At 39.4% G+C, this 27,950-nt stretch overlaps 1 protein-coding gene across 1 annotated transcript in view; it reads left to right on the forward strand.

Moving 5' to 3' along the window:
• Positions 1-17,985, forward strand: part of LOC142596415 (chromodomain-helicase-DNA-binding protein 1-like) — an 83,728-nt gene extending 65,743 nt beyond the window's left edge. The window contains exons 24-36 of the mRNA XM_075725518.1: positions 979-1,020; positions 1,747-1,877; positions 2,310-2,448; positions 3,170-3,320; positions 4,322-4,444; positions 4,810-4,944; positions 6,195-6,437; positions 6,873-7,013; positions 13,931-14,109; positions 15,879-15,975; positions 16,180-16,237; positions 17,213-17,423; positions 17,622-17,985. Coding sequence (XP_075581633.1) covers positions 979-1,020; positions 1,747-1,877; positions 2,310-2,448; positions 3,170-3,320; positions 4,322-4,444; positions 4,810-4,944; positions 6,195-6,437; positions 6,873-7,013; positions 13,931-14,109; positions 15,879-15,975; positions 16,180-16,237; positions 17,213-17,423; positions 17,622-17,985 — 2,014 coding nt within the window. The remainder of the gene's footprint in view (positions 1-978; positions 1,021-1,746; positions 1,878-2,309; positions 2,449-3,169; positions 3,321-4,321; positions 4,445-4,809; positions 4,945-6,194; positions 6,438-6,872; positions 7,014-13,930; positions 14,110-15,878; positions 15,976-16,179; positions 16,238-17,212; positions 17,424-17,621) is intronic.
• The last annotated feature ends 9,965 nt before the right edge of the window (positions 17,986-27,950 follow it).

The following is a 27,950-nucleotide window of genomic DNA, read 5'->3' on the forward strand; positions in this document are numbered from 1 at the left end:
TCTTCCCCCAGCTTTATATGCTGAGCATGACGTCATATGGTGTGGGATATCCCTTGGGTCAGTTGGGGTCAGCTGTCCCAGCTGTGTCCCCTCCCAGCTTCTTGTGCCCCCCAGCCTGCTCGCTGGTGGGGTGGGGTGAGAAGCAGAAAAGGCCTTGACTCTGTGTAAGCAGTGCTCAGCGATAGCTAAAACATCCCTGTGTTATCAACACTGTTTCCAGCACAAATCCAAAACGTACTAGCAGGTATGGTGCTCTGAAGAAAATTAACTTTATCTCAGCGAAAACCAGTACATAAGTGAATCTGTACAGCTGGTCCCATCAATATTTGTTGCTAAAAATACTCCTTTGGTAGAAGGAGGAGAAATTGTTTTGCTTTACTTTGGTTTGTGAAATGCTACTTTGCTTCTGTAATTTAAGTATTCATGTTTCTCTAAAATACTGTAAAGCTTATAAAATATTTTTTATTGTATAAATAACCTTTAACGAGCCTTGTTTCCTTTTCATTTCATCTAACATATAATGGTTTGCTGCTTTTGTCAGGGGTATTCTTGTGCTTGCATTCCTTTATCTTTCATGTTATGTTTTTTCCTAAGTCTTAAAATCACCTTAAAATTGCAGCTAGCTCCTCTTTATTATGAGAGGCCTAACATAATGTCTGAATTCTCTATTTACTATAAATCCACATTTGATTTTTATGATTACACACATCACATTGCTGAATCCTTTGTCTTGTGAAACTAATTAGTAAAGTAATTTTTGAAATAAATTGTATCTTCTGTTTACATGAGTTATTAAACCAAATAGAACTCTGGCTTTAAATGGGGGTTATCTTGATATACTAAGCTGTCCTAGTCTCTCTAGTTCTTATTTTCTTTGCTTTGTCCACATAGCTTTGTACTAATACTTTACAAATACATTTTTAAAACCAGTGTAGTTAAGCATATGTTTTTAACTACAAAATTATTTTCTGTTACTAGGTTTATCAAGAGTTACAAGAAATTTGGTGGCCCGCTTGAAAGGTAAACTTATTTGATTGTATTTGTATAGCAACTTGGAACCTTGTTTTCATTAAAATTAGAACAATACACCAAGAAACCTTAGCTTGAAGAGAAAATAGTGTGCCTAATCTTTTGCCTTGACTATTTTTCCTTTCTTCATATATGGTATGTATGTAGACAGCCAGTATGACAAATCTTTCAATTTTGCAAGACTGCTTGTTTTTCTTTATACTTTACCTACTGTCTTGTTTAATCTGCATTAGTGACAATCATTCAGTTTTCTTGTTTGATAAAGTGGACAAAAGCCATAGGCTTTCAACAGACTAACTACCGGTTTTGCATTTTTTTCATTGTCAGTTCTTATTTTAAGCTTTCTGTATTACTCTGTATTTTGAGAATAATTTCCCACCTTCATTTTCTTCAATAGTATTTATAGTCTATATGATCTTATTATATAGAATAGTTCCTTTTCTATTTAAAAGAATGTGTAGTAATGTAACTCAAACCTGTATAGTTAGGGTCCTTTATGGTTCCTGTTGTATTGTCCCCTATGTGAAACACCCTTTTTTATAGTTTCTGTATTCTTTTCTTTAGCTGCTTTTAACTGTATGGATCAAAATTGTACACAGCATAGCAAGTGTGGGTGAATGATAACTTACATGATCACTTCTCTAGTTTCAAAATCTGAAGGAGTCATTCATAATACTAAAGTTTTAGAGCTATAAAAACATATTTGTTTTCTTACAGGTTAGATGCTATAGCTAGAGATGCTGAGCTAGTTGATAAATCCGAGACGGACCTTAGACGTCTGGGAGAACTTGTACATAATGGATGCATTAAGGCTTTAAAGGACAATTCCTTTGGACAAGAAAGAGCAGGTAAAGTGTGTTTGGGGGTGGGGGAGAGGAATAAAAAGTGTCAAGAGGTCTGAATAATTCTTGCTCTCTGATTATAACAAAACAATTGTGTTGGGGAAAACATTAACAAAATGTTAGCATGCTAGGTAATTTAGAAAAAAGGATTATAGTAAGAAGACTTTTGGGGTTTGTTTTTTTTTCCCCCTTTTCCTGAGCGAGTTGTTGCAGTAGAATGCGGCATGTTTTTGCTTTACTGTGAAATTTAAAATAAATCTGCTATTATTGTCTGGAAGACCTTGAGATTCTGGAGTTTAATTAAAGCATTTGGTTAAGAAAAAGTAATTTGCTATAATTGAATGTCTGCTGCTATAGCATCAAACTTTTTTTTCTTTGTTCATCTATAAGATACACATAAAGGCTAAATATTTTAATAATTTGGTCCTTTATTTTAAGGAGGCAGACTTGGGAAAGTTAAAGGCCCAACATTCCGAATATCAGGAGTGCAGGTGAATGCAAAGCTAGTCATCTCTCATGAAGAAGAGTTGGCACCATTGCACAAATCCATTCCTTCAGATCCAGAAGAAAGGAAAAGGTATTTTTTTTCTTTTCCTAAAGGAAGCCATAATGCAGAAAGTTATTCAAGGCTTTTATGCATATATTTAAGCAAATCCAGACTCTAAGCACACTGGGATACCAGTGTTGCTCCATTCCCCCTAAGAACTGGCGGCAGCAGAAATCTGCTCCACATCCTTTATTCTTTCTTCCCTCTCCTTAGAAGCCAGTATTTGCTTTGGCAAATACTTCTGAACTGTATTCATTGGGGACTGGGTTCAGTTACTCTTAATTATTCCAGACTAGAAATTATGCTTGTTGAGGAGCTGCTTTGTGTCACCTCTGCCTGAGAGAAAGCAATATTTGTCAAAGTGGAGTAGATGTTAATTGTTGGTAGTTGTTTAGCCCTCTGAACTTTTTAGCTTGCTACCTTGTGTATCATAGTCCCTAGACTATCTGCTTATTCAGTTAGCAGTTACACTTGAGTAATATTTTAAGCTTATCTTCATGGTTAGCCAGTTCTGACTCAATCCATGGCCACAGATAGATGTCTGTTCTTTATATCTTAATCTTGATCTGTTTTAAAACATGTTTCGGTACTGATTTCAATAAATATTTTATAGAAATTGTAAGAAAACCTGATAGATATCTGGATTACTTACCTAAATATACCAGGATCTTAGTGATATGTGGCATGTTCCCCTCTCCCTTGCTAAGTTTGAGAAGATCGCTTATTTATGTTTCTAATTTATTTCTACTAGATATGTCATCCCATGCCACACCAAGGCAGCTCATTTTGATATAGATTGGGGTAAGGAAGATGATTCCAATCTGTTAATAGGTATCTATGAATATGGCTATGGCAGCTGGGAAATGATAAAAATGGATCCTGATCTCAGTTTGACACAGAAGGTATGTCATCCACAAAATTTCATCAAGGACTTTTTTCTTTGTTTAGGTAATAATGCTAATAAGAACAGTTACTTAAACAGCTTATTTTATGATAACTGAAATTGCACAGAAGTTAGGTCAGTTGTACTCCTTTGTATCCTTCTGGTAAATTATTAGATTTCAAGATTTTGTGTATTCAGTTGAAGTATACCTTCTTAGTCTGTTATGTTTCTGTATTTCTATGTATTTGGATCTTTGTCACTTTAATTCTTTCTCTTCCATCTTTTGCTTCCCTAGTTTAAATGCTCTAGTTGTGTTAATTTTATTCTTGATCTTTTGGAGGGAAGGTTGTTTTGGGGTTTTGGTTTGGTTTTCCTGTCCCTGGTTTCTTTGCTTGAAACTCTTTCATTCACAACATGAGAATAGCTATACTCATCAGATTAGAAGTAGTGAGAAACATTTAGGGAAAGACTGGAGTGAAGCAAACTCAATGACATTGCCAACAACCTGTAGCTTTGGGATTTGAGGAGCCAGGGTTGTATACAAATCTGTTTAATGATATCCTGCCCCTGCCTTCCATTAATTTGCTTGTTTTTATGAAACCACTCATTTATATTTTTGGCTTCTGAAATATCCTGTGGTAATGAGTTAATGCATTCAGAAGCACAAGGCAGAACCTAGGAGATCTGTGGATGACAGTGGTACAGGAGCTCTGAATTTTTTAGATAAACTATGAGAGTGGAAACATAAATCTGAGGCTGGTTTCTTGAGTTTACAGTAAACTTTGTGAGACCATTTCCAAGACTACATTAGTTGTGTGTTTGGGGAAAAATAAAGCACTTAAGAAATTCTCCATTCCTTGAAGCATGCTGGCGTATTGGTCAGGTATAGTTGGAGTGGATTTGGATTTTACCTTTTTTTTTGTTTTTAATTCAGCTCTTTCTGTTCCCAGTGCTCCAGACTAGCAGCTTCCTAATTTGATAATGTGTACTCGTAGTTGATACTACCATTGCTCTCCTCAGATTTTACCTGATGATCCAGATAAGAAACCCCAGGCCAAGCAGTTACAGACTCGTGCAGATTACCTCATTAAATTACTGAATAAAGACCTTGCAAGAAAAGAAGCGCAAAGACTTACTGGTGCAGTAAGTAAAGCTTGATATTCAGTAGTGAGATAACATAATATGCTTATGGGCATGTCAGCAGATACTTGTTTTATTTTTAGTTCCACTCTGCTTTGCTTTGTGCAATTTTTCTCTGTATTGCTAATCGTATTATATGAGACTAACTCAAGGAATGAATTGTAAGTTTAATATTGTTTTATTCTCTCTTATTTGTATATATTCTCTACTGTTGCATTAGGCTTGGTCTTCAGTCCTACAAAAAGTGGTGGTCATTAGTGGCAATAAATAAAATGAATGCTTTCTTTAACATAAAAAGCAAATCTTTTTCTGCAACTGTGGTGCAAAGCCACTTGTCAGTTGACATAAAGGTATTAATTTGCATTCAGGGCAATTCAAAGAGGAGGAAAACAAGAACTAAGAAGAATAGAGCAACAAAGACTGCAAAAATTAAAGAAGAAATACAAAGTGACTCCTCATCACCACCCTCAGAAAAATCTGATGAAGATGATGAGGATAATGAGGTAAACATCATTCATATGGTAAAGATGGCTATTCAGTTGTTTCTATTAGTAACGCTTTCTATTTGATCTTCTCTTTGACTTAAAATTGAAGCACTTTAATGGCATCCTCCTTCTGTGGCAGTTAATATTGCATCAATATAATCACGTGGAAGATTATATCTATTTTATTTTAATGATAAGCCTATAGCTCAGGCATTATGATTAGTTTTCCATATTATAATATCATAAAATAATGTTGTTGCCCAATTACAAGTGGCATTGTGCAATTTCAATGTTCTTTAAAGACTTGAGCATTGTATCTGCTAGAAATGCAATTTTAATGTAACATCTGAATATAAAACTAATGTTTCTGACTAATCCATTATTACTACTGATAACAATTCTTCAGGTAGCAACTTTTGTTCAGGCTCAGGAAAACAAAATCAAGCTTGATTAGAAAGAACAGCATGAATAAATGATGTTTTGAGACATGCAAGGGAATGCTTCTGTGTATGTCAGGGCTTTCATTATTCTAATAGACTACTCAACTTTGTTATGTTTTTATTACTTCTGATGTATTCCTTTAGGCCTTTTTGTTGGGCCTATTTTTGTTGGGTCATTTATTTAAATTTATCACACAGCAGATACCACTGGGGGGAAACAAAACTAAAAACACAACAACAGATGAAGTTTAGGGACCACATTGCACCTAATGTTGTGACTTTGAAGGTAGCTGAAAGAACACCAGATTCTTGAGAACACCTCTGGAAAAGAGAAAGTTGGAACTCTGTTCCCTTCTTCTGTGACTGAATGTTTAATTTGTGGTCAGTAAAAAGTTACTGGAACAAAGCTAACCAGAACAGAGGTCTTCTATCATCACCATGCCCTGAAAAATCAGCTCAGTCTTGTGATGCCTACTTCCTTATTGTTTTTAGCTCTCTGCAACTTAACTACCATTTACAGGGGCAGATTTCTTTGGGGATATGAAAGTTAAATGGATTTAGTCTCTCACCACCACCACTACCACGCACACACACACACCCCCCCCCCGCCATTACCCCTGCCCAATCAGTACTTGTTTTGTGTCACATCAAGGAAATGAGTGAGTAGTCCTCATTTTGTTTCACAACTGCATCCAGCTCCATTTGATAGGTGTTAAACCTAAGTCTAAAGAAATAACACACAGCTAAAAGGTACATTTTAATCTGATGGTTACAAAACTTGTATAGTTAGGAACTCAATTTGATGTGACGTATGCTTGTGTATTGCAGGATGAGATTGTTTCAGTGAAACATCCACATAAAAAAATAAAAGCAGAAAAAGAAAACGAAGAAAAGCCTGAACCAGATATTGGTATAAGGAAGGAAGCTGAAGAAAAAAGAGAGACAAAAGAAAAAGAAAATAAGAGGGATTTGAAAAGGGAGAAAAAAGAAAAAGAGGATAAGAAAGAATTAAAAAATACTAAAGAAAAGAGAGAAAACAAAGTAAAAGAATCCACACAGAAAGAAAAAGAAGTAAGTATATATTTCTTATATAGCACTAGAAAAGGCCACCAGGTTTTTGTGAACGATTTTGAGTTGAAAAGGTCTTTTGGATCATTTACTTTACAGCTGTCATTTCATTGAAATTTTTTCCATCATTTGAAGTTTGGGGGGGGGGGGGTACCACTTGTAACTACAAGGATAGGCAAATGAAATGGGAAATTACCTCTTTAAAGATGCATAGTTTAGTGGGACTGAGAGTGCAAGTGGTGCAAGAAACTTGTCTGGTTTCCTTCTCCATCCCTCGGAGGGAGAAAATAAAAGGTACTGTCACTGAATGTCAGAATTTTTTTTTTTCTTGTTATTATTGAAGAGAATGCAGTAATTACAGCGATTACCTATTACAGTATAATTCCAGCCCCAAAATAAGGTTTGCTTATTAGATACATTTTCATATTTTGTTCTTAGGTAAATGAAATCAAATCTGAAAATAAAGAAAAAAATAAAAAAGTTTCATTGTTGGATATTCCAGTTCACATTACTGCAACTAGTGAACCAGTTCCTATATCTGAAGAATCTGAAGAACTGGATCAGAAGACATTCAGTGTGGTAAGTCGATAACTTAGTGTTTACACTTGATATTCTAAATGAACACAATTTCTGATGTTCTTGATTCTGCTATTAGGCATTACAACACAGATATCTATTGCCAGTAAAATCTTAGATCGGTGAAGGGTTATCGACACTATACTAAAGTCAGTTTTGTTTTCAGGCCAGCAGTTTTATTTCATTTTGCATTTATACAATATAGCGAAGAGTATTTGTCTAGTCGTCTGTGTGCTGAATAGTTTTAAAACGCAGACTGTGAAGATCCGTCCTCAAGAATAATTCGTGGATACTGCTGCTTAAAGGACAGAAACGAATTCATTTTAATGCAGCTGCTGTAGTCTCTGGTTTGGCCTTACTAAATACCCCTTTGTTCTTTGTAAGCTAACAAGAGAAATTAAGTTTCAAAGATGAAGTATTACAGACTTTCTGCGTTAGACAGAGGAAGGAACAAATCCTGAAGTCCTTAGAAATATCTTGCCAGAGTAATATCTCCGATACCAAAAGAATTTCAGTTATATCACCACTTTTGACCACAACAGAATCAATATTGGAAGAAAAAAAAAGTAGGTAAACTCAATCTACGTAAAGTTTTATAGGTTGATTGGTGCCTTTGGAAAGATGCTAAGGAGTTACTTTGAGCAATTACTTTTCTGCTGTGGAAGTTCTATCATTCAGGTCTCAACAGTTGTCTGTTACTGCCAGATGGGTTTACTGGGTCTACTGTGGTGCTGGCTGTGAGAGGCAAATTATCTTGTTTTCTCATCAGTATGGTACTGGCCAGTTTATGTATGTGGGGTTTTTTGTTTTTTGGGTTTTTTTATTTAAATAAGTGACTCATCCTGGAAAATAAGGATATCTTGCGTGTGGCTAGGTGACTGAAAAACACTCCTCCCATGTACAATTATGCTTCTCCATTCACCTCTACACTTAAGCAGTGTACTTTGTAAACCATCTTTTTAAAGGTTGCTTTAAGCTATGGTTAGTGCAATATGTAATGTAGCTGCTTAATTACTTAATGGCATGAACTGGTGATGGAACACCTTCACTGATTTTTGAGTTGTCCCTAGATGTTGACACAATGCTGGTGATGTTCTCCAAAACCCCTCATATTTTTGATTCTGGATATACAGACTTGCCTCTCGTCCTTGGTGGGAGCAATTCTAGGTTGAGTTTGCATATAGAACGTTTTTTTTGGCCAGGCCCTCTGTTCTGGAAGGTATATTCATCAATATGCCATGGTCAGATACAATCTAATTAGCATGTTGTCGTGGTTTAACCCCAGCCAGCAACTAAGCACCACGCAGCCGCTCGCTCACTCCCCCTGCCCTGGTGGGATGGGGGAGAGAATCAGAGGAGTAAGAGTGAGAAACACTCCTGGGTTGAGATAAGAACAGTTTAATAATTGAAATAAAGTAAAACAAAAGTAGTAATAATAACAATATAATAATAACAGTAATAATAATATACAAAGCAAGTGATGCACAATGCAACTGCTCACCACCCGCCGACCGATACCCACCCAGTTCCCGAGCAGCGATCGCTCCCCCCGGCCAACTCCCCCCAATTTCTGTACTGAGCATGACGCCATATGGTATGGAATAGCCCTTTGGGCACTTTGGGTCAGCTGTCCTGGCTGTGCCCCCTCCCAGCTTCTTGTGCCCCTGGCAGAGCATGGGAAGCTGAAAAGTCCTTGACTGGCATAAGCAGTACTGAGCAACAACTAAACCATCAGTGTGTTATCAGCGTTATTCTCATGCTAAATCCAAACCACAGCACTCTTCGAGCCCGTTGTGTGATTAGTACAATCTACTTACTCCACGTAGCATCAGTTGCATGATGTGTAGAGGGGACCCTCCCTTTGAACATCCAGCCCAGCACCGGCAGTCGGGGTGCCACCAGGAGCTGTGCTTCCGTACCAACCGCTTCCGAAGCAGCTCGAACCCCTTCATGTGCTGCCAATATCTCTTTCTCAATTGGAGAATAGCAGGCCTCGGATCCTCTGTATCCCCGACTCCAAAACCCTAGGGGTCGACCTCGAGTCTCCCCTGGTGCTTTCTGCCAGAGGCTCCAGGTAGGGCCATTCTCCCCGGCTGCGGTGTAGAGCACATTTTTAATATCCTGCCCTGCCCGGACTGGCCCAAGGGCTACTGCATGAACTATCTCCCATTTAATTTGTTCAAAGGCTTGTTGTTGCTCAGGGCCACGTTTGAAATCATTCTTCTTCCGGGTCACTTGATAGAGAGGGCTTACGATCTGACTGTAATTTGGAATATGCATTCTCCAAAAACCCAAAATGCCTAAGAGAGCTTGTGTTTCCTTTTTGCTGGTTGGTGGGGACATGGCTGTTATTTTGTTGATCACATCCATTGGGATCTGAGGACGTCCATCCTGCCATTTTATTCCTAAAAATTGGATCTCCTGTGCAGGTCCCTTGACCTTTCTCTGTTTTATGGCAAACCCAGCCTTCAGAAGGATTTGGACTATTTTCTTTCCCTTCTCAAAAACTTCTTCTGCTGTGTTGCCCCACACAATGATGTCATCAATGTACTGCAGATGTTCTGGAGCTTCACCCTGTTCCAGTGCCGTCTGGATCAGTCCATGGGAAATGGTGGGGCTGTGCTTCCACCCCTGGGGCAGTCGGTTCCAGGTGTACTGAACACCCCTCCAGGTAAAAGCAAACTGGGGCCTGCACTCTGCTGCCAAAGGGATGGAGAAAAACGCATTAGCAGTGTCACTTGTGGCACACCACTTGGCTGCCTTTGACTCCAGTTCGTATTGAAGTTCTAGCATGTCTGGCACAGCAGCACTCAGTGGCGGTGTAACTTCATTCAGGCCATGATAGTCCACTGTCAGTCTCCACTCCCCATTAGACTTTCGCACTGGCCATATGGGACTGTTAAAGGGTGAGCGAGTCTTGCTGATCCACTCCTTGGCTCTCTAGTCTACCAGTCAGGTTATGGATGGGAATCAGGGCGTCTCGGTTGGTGCGATATTGCCGCCTGTGCACAGTTGTGGTAGCAATCGGCACCTGTTGTTCTTCAACCCTCAGCAACCCCACAACAGAAGGGTCCTCCGAGAGACCAGGCAAGGTGGACAGCTGTTTAATTTCCTCTGTCTCCAAAGCAGCTATACCAAAAGCCCACCGGTACCCTTTTGGGTCCTTGAAATACCCTCTCCTGAGGTAGTCTATGCCAAGGATGCACGGAGCCTCTGGGCCAGTCACAATGGGGTGCTTCTGCTACTCATTCCCAGTTAGGCTCACTTCAGCCTCCAGTACAGTGAGCTGTTGGGATCCCCCCGTCACTCCAGAAATACAGATGGGTTCTGCCCCTCTATAACTTGATGGCATTAGGGTGCACTGTACACTGGTGTCCTCCAGAGCCTTCTACTCCTGTGGGCCTGATGTGCCAGGCCATCGAATCCACACAGTCCAGTAAACCCAATTGTCCCTTTCCTCCACCTGGCTGGAGGCAGGGCCCCTCTAACACTGGTCATACTATTCGTTGTTCACTCCTTGGCAATGTGAATCAAAAGTCCCTTGATTAAGGTCGGAAGTAAAATTAGCCCTCTTACTCTGTCTGGGGAACTGCTCACTGGAAACCGGAGCTGCAGTGTTCCTGGGAGAACCGCCTTTTCTAATAGTTTTTCCTTGCAACTCACGCACCCGTGCCTCTAGGGTCGAGGTGGATTTTCCATCCCACTTCCTCATGTCCTCTCCGTGGTCACGCAGGTAAAACCACAGGGTGCCCCGTGGTGTGTATTCTCTATATCCTCTCTCTTGAGCATAGGGACATTGACTCCTAATGGGTGAGACACTGGTCCGTACAGGTGGGGAGTAGGACAGATCCTCTCTGAGTTGCTGGAACTCTCGGCACAGTTTTTCAGACAGTTTTTTCACAGCCGAGACATAGGCCTGTAGGGAGGAAGAGATACTTTCTTTGTATTCCCAGAGTCAGCCAGCCACTTCATCCACCGTTGGTGCCTCGTCATCTTTCCAGGCCAGTATTGCCAACGAGTTGGCATACGATGCTGGTGCGTTCTGTACCACCTTCCACCACATGGGTTGTGTGCACCTGACTTCGTCTGGATCTTTGGGTACCTGCTCATCGTTCAGGTCACTATAAATCACCTCCAGCATGCCTAATTCCCTCAGGTACTGGATACCCTTCTCTACGGTGGTCCATTTGCTTGGGCGGTATAAAACATCCTCCTTGAAGGGATACCTTTCCTTCACGCTTGACAGAAGTCGCCTCCAGAGGCTGAGCGTTTTTGCCCCTTGTCCAATTGCTTTGTCAATGCCCCCTTCCCTGGAAAGGGATCCCAGCTGTTTGGCTTCCCTACCCTCTAATTCCAGGCTACTGGCCCCGTTATCCCAGCATCGGAGCAGCCAGGTGATGATGTGCTCACCTGGATGACGACCGAAATCTTTTCGCATATCTCGCAGCTCACTCAGGGATAGGGATCGGGTGGTTACCATCTCATTTATGGGTTCTTCCTCCTCTGGTTCTCGTGATGGCCCTGGTTCATCTTCATCCCTTACTAAACGAACTGATTTCCTAGTGTATTTTTTCTTCTCTGTAGGCGCAACTGATACTGGCGCGGGTTGGTTCTCTGGTTTAGGCGCAGTGCCTGTCACTGGGGTTGGAGTAGCCGCAGTGCCTGTCGTCTTGTCATCAGATCCAGAGACTTTCTCTTTCCCTTGAGGGTACTGAATAGTGTTGACCACGGCTCAATAGCCATGGGCCAGCCCCCAGCATGTTGCAATGATTTTTGTCTCTCTAGAGCTACCAGTGTGACAACATACTTTTTCCAAATACTTTACTAATTCTTCAGGATTCTGCACTTGTTCAGGGGTGAAGATCCAAAACACGGGAGGTGCCCACTGCCCTAGGTACTTGCCCATACTATCCCACACACCTTGCCACTCATAATTCTCCAGCCTTGGGGCCGATCTCTGGATGATATTCTTAAATTGCTTACTAACCTTTGTCAAAACCAAAACAATATTCCCAAGAAGTATCAACAGAAGTATCTTAACTGCCCAGGGATGTTCAAAATACTGAAAACTTTTTGTAATGAGGGAGGAAGCATTACAGAAGAAGGTAGTGAAGGTGCCATTCTGTATTTCCTCCACAACAAGCCTCTCCGAGGAAAAGGTATAATTGCTAACTCTCTCCATGAGGTGGTACCTGAAGTACAGTAATGGCTTCAGTACACAACGCAAATACCAAAGAATGCTCAAGGTCAGGGTTTTGATAAGGAGCCTCCCAAGCAAAAGATCATGAATCACTGCAGAGCATAGCACACTGCACAAACCAACACCAAGCTTTAACATGTACTGCAAAAAAAAAAGAACATGGTGCAGATCAGCTGAATTAATATCGTGACCCGCAACTGTTAACAGATTCCTTAATACGCTCTGGTTAATCTGTTATTATCTCAAACCCTTCGAGCCCCATGTTGGGCACCAAAAAGGACTGTCGTGGTTTAGCCCCAGCCAGCAACTAAGCACCACGCAGCCGCCCGCTCACTCCCCCTGCCCCGGTGGGATGGGGGAGAGAATCAGAAGAGTAAGAGTGAGAAAAACTCCTGGGTTGAGATAAGAACAGTTTAATAATTGAAATAAAGTAAAACAAAAGTAGTAATAATAACAATATAATAATAACAGTAATAATAATATACAAAGCAAGTGATGCACAGTGCAATTGCTCACCACCCGCCGACTGATACCCAGCCAGTTCCCGAGCAGCAATCGCTGCTCCCCGGCCAACCCCCACCAGTTTCTATACTGCCCATGATGCCATATGGTATGGAATAGCCCTTTGGGCACTTTGGATCAACTATTCTGGCTGTGCCCCCTCCCAGTTTCTTGTGCCCCTGGCAGAGCATGGGAAGCTGAAAAGCCTTTGACTGGCATAAGCAGTACTGAGCAACAACTAAACCATCAGTGTGTTATCAGCGTTATTCTCATCCTAAATCCAAAACACAGCACTATGCCTGCTACTAGGAAGAAAATTAACTCTATCCCAGCTGAAACCACGACACGTGTTTACCTTTTCAAATGGAAATTACTGCTGTGGGTTGTTGAGGCTAACTCATTTGACTTCTTGTCTACCTTGTGACAGGTAAAAATACGCATTTCATCTGTCTACCTTCCCATTGTGGTTGAATGATCTTTTCAAGCAAGTGTCTATAATTTAAAACATGCTAACTTTTTTATCTGCATTTACTATTAACATGTTCCAATTGGTGTGAAAATTCAAGTATGCACATATGAAATATATCTCTGGGTGCATCTGTGTTGTCATCACTGTTAGTAATTTGGGCACACCTAAACTAGCTTTATCCTAGATAGTTCATTTTCTGTCAGTATGTGCATAGAACTTAGGCTTAAAAACTGCTCAGAGAAGGAATGCTGATCCTCTCTTTAATGCTGAGTTTCATCATTACAGAAAGTATCTACTATTTTAAGTTATATATATTTTAATATTAAACATTCTCATACTTAATCTTGACACTGAGTTTGTATAGCTTTCAAGGTCCTAAAAAGTAAAATAAGTCTTGTGCAGAAAGCTAAACCCATGATTGTAAAACCCAGTTATAATAATTTCTTTCCCTCAGAAAATCTTTTATATTAATTAAATTAGTGCTTTCTTACATTGTTAATATGTTACATACAATCTAATGCTTTCATATAGGAGTAAATTTTTAACTGGATTTAAAACACTACTTTTTCCAAATGAAACTTTGTAGTAAAATGAAAAGAGCTATGAGCGAAGTCTTGTTTTTCATTTTGCTTACAACAGTACTGTCTTTGCCTGTATAAATAGCACAGTAAGGGTGGGTCATGTTTGACAATTTTTAAAATTTTTTTTATTTTCCTTGGAATTAACGTATTCCTTTTTTACATTTTATAGTGCAAAGAAAGAATGAGGCCTGTCAAAGCAGCATTGAAACAACTGGATAGACCAGAGAAAGGCCTTTCAGAAAGGGAACAGCTGGAGCATACTAGACAGTGCCTAATCAAAATTGGGGACCACATTACTGAATGTCTAAAGGAGTACACAAATCCTGAACAAATTAAACAGTGGAGGAAGTAAGTTATTCTGCATGATTTTTCTTGAAAAAGGAAAATTCATAATAGCTTCTATTAAGCAGAATAGTTTTTAATTATTTGTCTTGTTTCTTATTCTCCCTTTCTTGTATTTTTTCTGCTGTATTAAATAAGGACTTATAAAAAGATGATTATAAATCCAGTAGGTGGAGTCATCTTACTAGTTAAAACCAAAAGCAAACAGAAAATAATTATTTAGAGTATATTTAATGTTTAGTGGAAAAGAGTTCTTATCATTAAAGAATCTGGCTTTTTCAACTGAAGTTTGTTTGGTTTGGGTTTGTTTTTTTATGCTAAAAATAGGCCATTATAAATTTGTATGTTGAAGTTTGAATGATTTTGAGTTGCAGAATCCTTTATTCTTTTTAAAAATATACTCTAAAATGAAATCAGATATTAACTATGACTTTATAAAAAACATTTATCGTAACATACTCAGAGATGTATTTCAAAATGAAAGAAGAATTTTAAGTGTTCTTAAGCATCTGTGAGGTGATAAGTTCAGAAAAAATAATGACTTAGTTTTATCATAATGTGTACTTTAATCCTTTATGTTTGCAAATCTGTCCTGCACTTCCATATATGACACTCAGTCAAGTGTTTAATTTCCTTGCAGACTGTTGTTAACATAGAATATTTCTGCTGTTCATACTTGCTTTACTTCACAATATTAGGGTGAACTGAAATACAAAAACTATCCATGTCTTAAAGACACCTTGGTAAACATTATATTTCTTTAAGTGGAAATTCATAATAATGCTGCAGTACCATACATAGACTATTAAAATATGTATTTCATCCCTCTTTAAGACATAGAATTTAGTAAAGGTATTAATTCTATATTTCTTATACAGATGTCATTGGGCACACCGTTGGCTGGTTGCATCTACTTTTGCAAACCTCTAGGCCAAAACTAATGTTTAAATCATCACAGTGAAAGAGCAGATAGATCCTTCTCAAGCCTACACACTTGAGATGTTTCTGAACTAAACACTAATTACAACAGTAGTAGTCTTTAGTCATTTAAGCACTCCACCTGTAAACTTTGCTAAAAGAATTCTAGACTTTAGATCTGGTGTTTGCAATCATAGAAGCAAATGTTTTCTTTAGGGTTTTGGCTTCTTGACACCAAAAGAGTTGATCTGTTTTCCTTTCATCTTTCATAGCATAGATTAGGATCAAAGTTTTTGCCATGCTACTTCCATCCTCTTTCAGATTTCTCATTTGGTTTCAAAAGCTTTGACCAGGCTTTGGAATTCTGTGGAAAATCCTGTCCCTGATATCTGTAGGAAATGCGGCACGTAGGTCAAATTTCTGCACACTGCAAGAGATTTCAAGTTTGGAAGAATCTTTACTGAGTAGTAAATACTCAAGTTTTCTGACATATTTCAAACAGTCTTTCAGAGGACTTGCACAAGAAATTGAAAACTGCATTTTTATGCAACTGCACAAATCATTCTATTAACAGAATTTCCATTAATACTATTTTTCATGCACTTTGCATTCTGCAGTCATTGTGATAGATATTACAAAATGACAAATTATTAAAGGAACTAATATCTCAGATGTTTGAAATACAGCCAAGTAATGTTTGCTGTGCAGCTAGGTAATATTCTGTGTAACAGACTTTACAGTGATTTCAGTTTACTGAAGTACTGTTGAAATAATTTCATTTAAGCCCATGTTCTGTTGTATGATACAATTAAAATTAATATATGGAAGAATTATAACCTCTCTTTCTTTTTCCTCAGAAACTTGTGGATTTTTGTCTCTAAGTTTACAGAATTTGATGCCAGAAAGCTGCACAAGCTGTATAAACATGCAATCAAAAAACGCCAAGAATCTCAGGTAATGCTTTCAGACTAAATATACAAATATATGTTCTAAGTTTTAAAACCCTTTTTTTAAGTATCAAATGAGTACACTCAATACATTTGAAGTGTATTTTACTGTTCATAGTAAACTAGTCTGTTTTCTTAGGATATTTTCTGAAGGATTCAGATGCAACTTTGGGATTTATCAATGACAGTTTTTGTACTTGTCTCTTTTTAGCAACACAGTGACCAGAATATTAGCAGCAACGTGAATACACATGTAATTAGAAATCCAGGTAAGAAATCTCAAGCATATCATTGTGCTGGATATCTTAAATGACAGTATGTAAAATGAAATAAGCTTAAAACTGTCTCCTAGAACTCCCATACTGCTGGATATCATAGGGATAGGCTGACTTAGCGTAACTTCACTACTTTGCTGATGAAATTCAACTGAGCATGGGCTGAACTTGATACTTACTGATTTTAGTAGCAAGTTATTTGGCCATTCTTTTGTAATTAATTTATTTATTTTAAAAATACCCAGCACTTTTTTGTATTCAAGTTTGAGGAGGGAGAGAGGCTAACTCAACACTTGCAAACTTCTTGGAGGCTCTATACCTGTTTGTAGCAGTTGTAATGTCACCATATCATAAGAAAGATATTCCCTGAAGTCATGGATAGCAATCAGTTATATGGGATGTCTTTTATTGTTGACAATAATACTGTTTTTCTATGCTCCCACACTTGCCTTCTTGTAATATTTGTTTTTATATCATGTTATTTAAAACCTTGAGTATGTTATCGTGGCTTTAAAATGAGTATAATGTATTTTAGGAATACCACTTAAAAACCTTTCATTAACAAGGTATACATCTAAAACTGATGTTTGTGCTAGGGCTATCTCTCCTTAGAGAGGAACTTTCTACCATTCTTTCTAAAAATGCTCTACTAAAGGCACCTGGTCTTTACTCACTGCTCATTTGGACCACACTGATCCTCTACATTCCATCTGTAAGGTGGAAAATTTTAGTTTCTCAGCCCTACATATCTACATTTCTAGCTTGCTTGCCTTCTATTTATTTCTGAGGTTTCTCTCAGTTCACTCACATTAGTGTGTTTGTCTTTCAATTATTTAGATCTTGTTTCTGTCAAATTATAATGCTCTTAAATTGCTTTAAATCTGACAGGTAGAAGTGCTGTTTGAATTGGTTAAGAAAAAAAATTTATAGTGTATGAGACTTCCTTATAACCTCTGCTTTATTAAACAGATGTTGAAAGACTGAAAGAGAATACAAACCATGATGACAGTAGCAGGGACAGTTATTCTTCTGATAGACATTTGTCACAATACCATGATCATCATAAGGATAGGCATCAGGGGGATGCTTATAAGAAAAGTGACTCTAGGAAAAGGTCCTATTCAGCCTTCAGCAATGGAAAAGACCATAGAGACTGGGATCACTATAAACAAGACAGCAGGTAAATTGCTTCAGCAATTGTAAAAGCTGTTAAGAATTCCCTTCCTGGTTTTGCAGTATGCTTGTAGTAAGCACCAAAGTATCTTTTCTGAGTAATGCAGAATTGCAAAGAAATCTCTCTAATGCAGTTCTGTTGAATTGACATAATTGTAATTCTTACTGTGTGTTCAGTAATACTAATATAAGTAAATCTTTTCAGATACTATAGTGATAGTAAACATAGAAAGTTGGATGGCCACAGGAGCAGAGATCACAGGTCAAACCTGGAAGGAAGTTTAAAAGACAGTCGGCCTCATTCAGATCACCGTTCCCATTCAGACCACAGGATACATTCAGATCACCGTTCCACTTCAGAGTACAGCCATCATAAGTCTTCCAGAGATTATAGGTACCACTCAGACTGGCAAATGGACCACAGAGCTTCTGGTAGTGGCCCAAGGTCACCATTAGATCAGAGGTCTCCTTATGGTTCAAGATCTCCTTTAGGACACAGATCTCCATTTGAACACTCATCAGATCACAAAAGTACACCTGAACATATGTGGAGTAGCCGGAAAACATAACGAAGACTGATGTTTTCTGGACCTTCTTTTAGCCATATACAGTAAGCTAACACAGTAATTGCCTTATGTGACTTGAAAGATACGGACTGGATATTCTGTCAGTAGCAGTATTGTTACTTCTTTCCAGGATGCAAGGTCTATTATTCCAACAACAGAAAAATATTTTTGTATTTAAAGTTTATGCTGCACTGTGCTGCAAATGTTGTGGCACCTTTTTTTCTTTTTTTTTTTTTTTTTTTTTCCCTTCCCCTCTTTAAGAAATTGAAAATGTTTACTTTTACAGGGACCTCAACACTGCCCCATTCAGACTGGATCTCATAAAACTGTTTTTAGGCTGAACACAGTTTAAATTATGTTTGAAAATGAGTTTTTAAACACTGACCTGTGATCATGTTTCAGGAAAGAATGAGGAGTTTGTTTTGTTTTCTTAGTAAAGAATTCTCAAGGACTTTGTTCACTTTCCAAAGCTATTTGTTTACATTGTACACCGCAACCACCTTGCCGCTTTTCATCACAAGCTTGAATATTTAAGTTCCGTACCTATAACTGTAAAATAGCCAGGATTTCTCCTGTTTGTGATCAGTTGTAATAATGCCTTTTTACAAAATAAATGGATAAATGGCTGAAAATTATTGCAAACTAAGTAAATGAGCTTGGTTTTTTTTGCTTGTTCCTTTCCCCACCAACTCAAGCTTTCTTGTCACAAGTATGAAACAAAGTCAGTATACTAAACACTTTTTAATAAAATATCTTTATGAAATCACTGTTCAGAATGCAAAAATGGGGAAAGGGAACATTTTTATTCTATTTAGTGCCCCCTTTATATTGGATCCTTCAGATATATGATTTGGTTTTGTTTTTCTATTAAACTGTCAATATTGTGATTTGTTGTAATGAAATGGTGGGAAATATTCAGCTAAACTGTGATCTGGAAGTTTTTTCCAGTCCACTGGTTTTAAAGGAGGAGTGTTCAATATCTGAACTCTTCTGAATCCAAATCAGCCAAAATTTATTGGAAATATATTTGTTTTCCCTCTTAAAATGGGCAATAATGTCAAATGTGCTATGCAGTCAGTTAATATTTTAGAGTTTAATGGCTTTCTATTAATAGAATTATTACAATGCACATTGATTGTACATAGATAACTTCTGTCTGAAAAATTAAATTTAAAAGGATATGTGGGATCTTGTTTTCTGCTGGTGTTTTTCTACAGTGTACCTTTCTCATTTAACCATAAAAATATTAAACTCTAAGTACTAAATTTTAATCCACAACATAATTAGGGAAGATAAATGTCTACCCTGGCATCATGTGGTTGGAGCTAATATGTTGCTCCAATTTTTCTCATCTGGCAACGTGTTGAGCATTTATTTCCAATTAACCAGGTTCACATGAAAGCATTAAAATTGAACCAAAACCTCTTCAGAGTACCTGTCTGTTATGATCTCACTGTAGGCACAGCTGCTGCACATTCTAAGTTAATATCATTTAGCCAAGTACATTTAAGCTAATTTAATGTAGGCTGCAACTCAGATAATTAATGCTTCTTCATTTCTTAGCTCTTCATCTTCCCAGGGTTGGGAGGGTTTTGAACTCCTGCTGTTAAGCTTAATTGCTGAAGCAGTGTTTAGCTAGTGGTGCCTAGTAAGGTTGTGCATGTGTATGCACAGCGTGAGTGTGGGCCTCTCTGAAGTGTCTGTATGCTAATGCACACAGCATAGGAAACAGGAAGAATTAGAGGCCTGTATGCAATTGCAGGTGTATAACCTCATTGGGATCAGAGAGATGGTGGGATAGCTCACAGGACTGGAGTGCTGCAATGGCTGGATACTGGCTTTTCAGGAAGGACAGGCTGGGAAGGCAAGGAGTGAGAGTTGTGAAGGAGGAGCAGGGTTGCCTGGAGCTCTGCCTAGGGATAGATAAGAGCTTTTGGATCAGGATTAGTGGGCAGACCAATGCATGTGATGTTGGGGTGGGTATTGGTTACAGACTGCCTGATCAGGAAGTAGTAGTAGATGAGGCCTTCTTCAAAGGGAAGAAGCCTCATGTTTGCAAGCCTTTGATATCTGCTGAAAGGGCAACACAGCAGGTCACAAGCAATCCATGTTTCTGGAGTGCACTGATAATGACTTACTGATCTTAGGAGATTATCATTATCTTCTAGGTATATTTAGTTAATTTTATTAGTATTACCCACTATGGAGTTAGGTATTTCAGAGCAGATACAAAGACAACCCATGCCTGTTTAAGATTAAAAATAAAATTTAAAAAAAATCTCTATTTTAATACATTGTTTTCTAGTACTTTCTACAAAACAGCTTGTCTCCTTTCATAGTGTTGTTTTTATTAATACCAATGCAATTCAATGTTAAATGAATTAATAAACATCAAGGATGATTTTTTGCTTTTCAGTTTCTGTAGTGATCCTGGTGGGAAGACCTCAAGGAGTCAGTGATCCACATAACTGTTAACCTGAGTAGGCCCAGGTCTGTGCTGTGTTGTGCTGCGTGTACAGCTTGGCCTTCAGGCCTGTGCTGTGCTGCACAAATCCTTTGGCAGCAGGATAAATTCAGCCAGCTCATTGCAACAGAGGAGCCTGCAGGCAGCTCCCGCTTGGTACCAGGCCTTGCTTTTATCTAAAGCTGCAGCAACAAGTTTTCACATGAACATTCTTTTGTTGGATGGTAGAAATGATGAACAGAGTTGTTTCCCTGTAAGAAAATCCAATAAGAGCTCAGAGGAGCAAAACGGGGGTCTGCACAGCACACTGTGCCCTGATCAGAGGCCCATTTGATGCTGCACAACTTTGAGTTCCCAGCATCTGAAGAGATGTAAGATTATCTATACTGTCTTCTCCTTTATAGTGTTAGTTCTAATGAATAGCATTTTAAATGATACTTAACAGAGTCTGAGTGCCTTTCTTACTGGGATCATAACAAACCAGCACCTCCTGGTGCAAAATGGCTTTTCCTAACAAAAGCATCTTAAATTAGGTTGTTAGAAAGCTTCACTTTATAGATGCAGTGGCATAACTAGGGTCAGCTCCAGCTGAGAGGAAATTTGGTTTGGCACAAAGGTACATTGTGACTAAGGTTTTTCAAATCCATCTGCTACCTGAATATCACACCACGCTGCTTTCTCTAGAGGAAGACATGCTAAGGCGGCCAGCTCTCCAAGTCTCACAACGACAGTGATGCTACGAAAACAGCGTGACTACAATGTACTGCTGAAAGACAGGTCAGGGAGCATGATGAGACTAAAGAACACAACTGTTCTTTAGAAGGTATTTTTCCTATTTTTTTTTAAAGTGCCTGCTAATTACATTATTGGGCCCCAATCCTGAAAATTGTTAAGCAGATGAATAAACATACTGCGAAGAGCAATGAAAAGGAACATGCTTTGATAATGATTTAGGAGTGGTGTGTTGACAATTATAGTAAATTAACTGTTTCATGGGAAGAATGATTTTGCTTCTCTCAATTTCCATGTACAGCATTTTGCCTCCCATTTGAAAAAACAGCATAAGATATAATATATTGGTTTTGATTTAAAAGTACCAAGCACACACTGTACAGATCTAATAGACTGTCAAAAGTAAGGAAATTCAGGTGAAGGGCTGCCAACCTGTCTTTAATTCACTCCATTTCATATACTCCAAGTTTCTCAGAATGCATGCTTTAATACAGGAGCTATTAAGTATACCTGTATTGGATTTACATGGTAAGGTTTTGGTAGCAGCAGGACTGCATGGATGGCTTCTGTGAGAAGACGCCAGAAGCTGCCCCCATGTCAGACAGAGCCAGTTCCAACCAGCTCCAAAACAGACCCACCACTGGCCAAGGCTGAGCCCATCAGCGACAGTGGTAGCGCCTCTGTGATAACATATTTAAGAAAGGGTAAAAAATGCTGCGCAGCAGCAGCTGGAAGAGAGGTGTGAGAATATGTGAGAGGAACAACTCTGCAGACACCAAGGTCAGTGCAGAAGGAGGGGGAGGAGGTGCTCCAGGCACCGGAGCAGAGATTCCCCTGCAGCCCCTGGTGCAGCCCATGGTGAGGCAGCTGTGCCCCTGCAGCCCATGGAGGCCCACGGGGGAGCAGAGATCCACCTGCACCTGGGGAGGAGCCCACGCCGGAGCAGGGGGATGTGCCTGGAGGAGGCTGTGACCCCATGGGAAGCCCACGCTGGAGCAGGCTCCTGGCAGGGCCTGTGGACCCATGGAGAGAGAGACGCCCATGCTGGAGCAGGTTTGCTGGCAGGACTTGTGACCCCGCAGGGGACCCACGCTGGAGCAGTCTGCTCCTGAAGGACTGCACCCCGTGGAAGGGACCCATGCTGGAGCAGTTTGTGAAGAACTGCAGCCCATGGGAAGGACCACGTTGGAGAAGTTCATGGAGGACTGTCTGCCGTGGGAGGGACTCCACGCTGAAGCAAGGGGAAGAGTGTGAGGAGGATGGAGTGGCAGAGAAACATTATGAACTGACTGCAACCCCCGTTCCCTGTCCCCCTGTGCTGCTCGGGGGAGGAGGTAGAGAGAAATGGGGAGTGAAGTTGAGCCTGGGCAGAAGGGAGGGGCAGGGGGAAGGTGTTTTTAGTTTTGCTTTTGCTTCTAACTATCCTACTCTCTTATTAATAGGCAATACATTAAATTAATTTCCCTGAGTAGAGTCTGTTTTGCCTGTGACCGTAATTGGTGAGTGATCTCCCTGTCCTTATCTTGACCCATGAGCTTTTCATCATATTTTCTCCCCCTGTCCTGTGAATGGAGGAGGAGTGATAGAGCAACTTGATGGGCACCTGGCAGCCAGTCAAGTTCAACCCACCACAATACCACCAAGAATTAAACTCTCAGAATCACAGTCTTGAATGTCTGTTTTTTGCTGCACGAAGTTTGGCTTACATTTTTAGAAATAGCTTTAGTAGATGAGTGAAAGATGTGCAGGTAGGGGAAATAAGGTGATATAAAACAAAATGAACAAGGTAAATCTTGGAAAATGTTATTTAAACAGGAAGCTTTAATTTTAGGACAAGAAAAGAAATTATTTTGGCTTAAGTCAACTCATAATTTTTTAAATGGGTGGTGAAGAAAGGAAAATACATTTCCATTAATATCATATTTAGCCTGTGGTGTCTCAGGATGTGTGTATTATAAGATAGTCATTATTTTACTTTATTTAAGCTATATGTGGTCATAAACATTAATAAAATAAATATTTGGATTGTTCCTTTGATAATAGTAACATTTTTAGTGATAACTTTTCACATTTTAGAGTTCACGTATTGAACTCATGTTGTCTTCATTTCAGTCTAACATCTTCTAATTGAATCCTGCCATCAATGTACAATTTCTCTAAAATGACTTAGTGAAAAAGTGCAGTAACTAATTTTACCAGCGAAGTAATGGCACATATTGAGTATTAAGTTGCAAAATCTCACCCCATCTGCAAAAATAAGAACTTGTTAATTTATGGGGACTACAACCTTTAACTGTTGAAGAATTTAAGACAGCTAAATCTAACACTGCAGTCCTCAGAGCCTTCACACAGCTATTGCCTAATCCAGTAGTACCTGAAGTATCACAATCTTCTATATTAAGATTTATTGCCTTTCTAAATTTCTGCTTCTGATCACATGTCCACACAATCCCCTGGCTTTAAAGAACTGAGCAGTTCAGTGCTTTCTCCTTCCTACATCCAAGAGTATGCATTTCTATGATCATCCTCCTTAAGGGTTCAGTTTTGTAGACATTTTCATTTGCCACTAGATTTCCAGATCTCCATTTTGTTATTTTTATTCTCCTTTGTGGCTTTGGCAAAATGTTTCTTTACGTAAACCCAGCAATGGGCTAGGCCTTATTAATGTGTAGAAACCTATGTTGTGAACTGCTTACAGTCCAGGTAGAAATCTGTAAGTGCAGGAAAGTGAAATCACAAAGCTCTGCTTACTGAGCAGTGAAATGTGAAATGTTTCTTGTGGGATGCATATCTTTTTTGCTTGAATTAGATATGAGAGTGGGAAGGCATTGCTGAAAAGCTAGAGATGAAGTGATAACTTCAGCTCCACTGGTTCCTTGACAGGATAAGGAACTCAGGGTAAGGAAGTTATGAGAAGTGTTTTGATCCTTCATATTAAAATTTAATTAATGGTGAGTGCCACAAGCTCAAAAAAAAACCTTTGGAGGCTACAATGGAGGGGGCAGGCAGGGGAAAGCTTCACTGAGAGTCAGGGATGCAGCCAGAAGGGTAGCTGCTCCAGCTAAAGCTGATACATGCTACTTTAATCCCTATATTCAAAGGTATGTGCAAAATAAATACATGAATCGTGAAATATCTGTATTTCTCCTTTATGGGCAGGACAGACTGAATGCTTACTCTGTGGTTAAGGAAGAGAGGCAAAAAGGGTCCGCAGTGGATATGCTCTTTATTCAAGATGAGAAATGCCTAATTGTCTTGGGGGGATAAACCACTAAGAAAGTCACTTTGGCACAGTTGAAAATGATACCATGAGCCTAAAAATCAAGCAGACACTATTTACATACTGATCCATATGTGCATTGAATTGCTAAGAACCCCCACTGAGGGCAAATTACCCAAAAAGAAACCTAAATGGTCTTCTGGGGAAGTTTTATTCATGATTGTCAGCTAAGCTTTATTAGCCACAATTTAAACTGCAGTTAACAGTTATGTGTTTGTGGCAAGTAACCTGCCAAGTAGAATAGAAACCAAGTGCAGTGAGGGGAAAGTGATTTGCCCAAGATTACACAGTGTACTCTCTGCAACAGCAGAGCTAGATCTGGGTCATCTGCTTTTGTAGAGCATTTTCTTCTTTTTTTACTTCTTGTAATTTGACTAACCAGTTCACTTATAATTGACCTGCTTTTAGGCTGTGGGGTTGATTTTCGTTATTGCTGGGTTTTTTTACCCAGAGAGCTATAACACTGCATGTTGATTTTAAGGACTTGTATGAAAATTGTCAGCACTACCAGGCAGGTGATCTTTTCCCAATACTGAAAGAGATTTTCACTTTTGAAGTGAAGTGAATCTCATTGTCCCCACTCACCATGCTTTGGTTCACATCTTGGCCTGCATGAAATGGCTCCTTTCAGATGAAACTAAATCAGAAGTGCTCCAGAAGAGCATATAATACACTCCAACGGCTGAGGAGTGTTTGGTCTATTTGAACTGGAGTAGAGTTTATCCAAAGCAAAATCCTCCAAAACATGCAGGGGTGGGCACTAGATCTTCAGAACCAAAGATTTCACTTTACATTTCTGCTCCCATTGGGCCACATAGGAGCAATATCCTAATACTTTTTTGAACATAGGTCCGTTATTGGTCTCATGTTTCATAATTGTGAAATTAGACATTTTACCATGGAATCTAAACCCAGAAGTAGAAAGTGTTTCCATTTGCAAGGCTCCTGTTTTGGGGTGGTTTTTTTTCCTTCTTTTGGTGAAACAGTCACATTAAGATTATCAGGTTATCTAAATAGATCAACAATAAAAAAAAATAAAGCAAGTAGAGGAAGCTAAACAATAATCCACAAACTTACACGTGTTAGTTGAATCTCTGCTGACAAAAAAGAAACTCATCTTGTTTGTTAGTGAACATGCATGTCTATTTGTAGAAAGCTTTCAAAGATTCAAATCATGGCGGATCATCACTGAAGGATTTCATATGTATTGATTGAGGAACTTAAAATAGTGGGGGGGGGTGTGATTGCCACAGAAGTAGATGTAATGTACCTGAAATTATTTTTCACCTGAGGCATATCTACATCTGATTTCCCATTGAGAATATTTATTCATCCCTTTACTGTACATAAAGGCAATCTCATTTGTAAGATGAAGCAAGACACTTCTTAATAAATATGTAAAAATCCACACCTTCAAAATAGTGGCCTTCCGAAGACTCACAAGCATGATTTGTGCAAGTCACAGTTTATGTAGGGCCTTTATAGAGGATTTAGAATTGATAAATGTACTTTACATTATTTTTTAACTTCCCTAGCCACCAGAAGGGTTGTCCACTACTGAGCTAGCTCACATGCTCTCAAAAAGACTGGTATGAAAAAGCTGGGTGGTACTTCTGGGAAAGAACAGCTGCTGAATCAAGCCTGTGGGAGTCTTATAAAAGGGGGGACAAATTAAATTATTTTTATCAGATATAGGTGTAACCTAGGTACTGAACTATTTATAATGAAGATGTTATAGGCATCTGCAATTATTTCACTGGCAAGCTGGCTTTTTAAAAACCGCTTAAATCATATACTAGACCTACTGTTTAGGAACTGCAGTGCTATGAAGCACAGCATGCAGACATTTGGGCTGTGCTGCTGTCCAGTAGACTTCTCAACACTAAGTGAGATAACTTGAAGCAAATAAGATCACTAAGAGCCAGAGCAGGGCTTTGTAGTCTTTAGAATACAATAGAATCATAGATTCATAGAATCGTTTAGGTTGGAAAAGACCTTTAAGATCATCCAGTCCAACCATTAACCTAACATTACCAAGTCCACACTAAACCAATTAAGGGTAGACTAGACTAAACCATGTCACAAAGTGCCACATCTACCTGTTTTTTGAACGCTCCCAGGGATGGGACTCCACCACCTCTCTGGGCAGCCTGTTCCAATGCTTGACTACCCTTTCTGTGAAGAAATTTCCCCTAATTTCCAACCTAAACCTCCCCTGGCGCAGCTTGAGCCCATTTCCTCTCGTCCTATCGCTAACTACTTGGGAGAAGAGACCAACCCCCACCTCACTACACCCTCCTTTCAGGTAGTTGTAGAGAGCGATAAGGTCTCCCCTCAGCCTCCTCTTCTCTAGGCTAAACAATCCCAGCTCCCTCAGCCGCTCCTCATAAGGTCTGTACTCCAGATCCTTCACCAGCTTCGTTGCCCTTCTCTGGACACGCTCCAGCACCTCAATGTCCTTCTTGTATTGAGGGGCCCAAAACTGGACACAGTATTCCAGGTGCGCCTCACCAGCGCCAAGTACAGGGGCACAATCACCTCCCTGCTCCTACTGGCCACACTATTCCTGATACAAGCCAGGATGCTGTTGGCCTTCTTGGCCACCTGGCTACACTGCTGGCTCATGACCAGCACCCCCAGGTCCTTTTCGGCCAGGCAGCTTTGCAGCCACTCTTCCCCAAGCCTGGAGTGTTGCATGGGGTTGTTGTGACCCAAGTGCAGGACCTGGCACTTAGCCTTGTTGAACCTAGAATAGAATAGTTCAGTTGGAAGGGACCTTAAATGATATTCAGTAGGAAATTGTGGTGGGTTTACCCGGTCAATAGTCAAACACCCACACAGTTTGCTCGCTCCCCTCTCCCATGAGATGGGGAGAAAATAGAAAGAAGATAAGACACATAGCTCAAGGTAATGATACTTTAATAGAGAAAGCAAAAGATGTGTATGCAAGCAAAGGAAGAAAATCTCATGGGTCAAGATAAACACAGTTTATTAAAAAAAAAGAAAAAAAGCAATTCATGCAAAGACCTCACCACCTCCCACCAGCAGACTGATGCCCAGCTACTTTGGAAAGACTACCCTGATGTTTTAGAATCATAGAATCATAGAATAGTTTAGGTTGGAAAAGACCTTTAAGATCATCCAGTCCAACCATTAACCTACACTACCAAGTCTACTCTAAGCCAATCAAGGGTAGACTAGACTAAACCATGTCCCAAAGTGCCACATCTACCCATTTTTTGAACACTTCCAGGGATGGTGACTCCACCACCTCTCTGGGCAGCCTGTTCCAAAGCTTGACCACCCTTTCCGTAAAGAAATTTTTCCTAATTTCCAACCTAAACCTCCCCTGGCGCAGCTTAAGCCCATTTCCTCTTGTCCTATCACTAGTTACTTGGGAGAAGAGACCAACACCCACCTCACTACAACCTCCTTTCAGGTAGTTGTAGAGAGCGATAAGGTCTCCCCTCAGCCTCCTCTTCTCCAGGCTAA

The sequence above is a fragment of the Pelecanus crispus genome, chromosome W (assembly GCF_030463565.1).
Source record: "Pelecanus crispus isolate bPelCri1 chromosome W, bPelCri1.pri, whole genome shotgun sequence".
NCBI classification, from domain to species: Eukaryota; Metazoa; Chordata; class Aves; order Pelecaniformes; family Pelecanidae; genus Pelecanus; species Pelecanus crispus.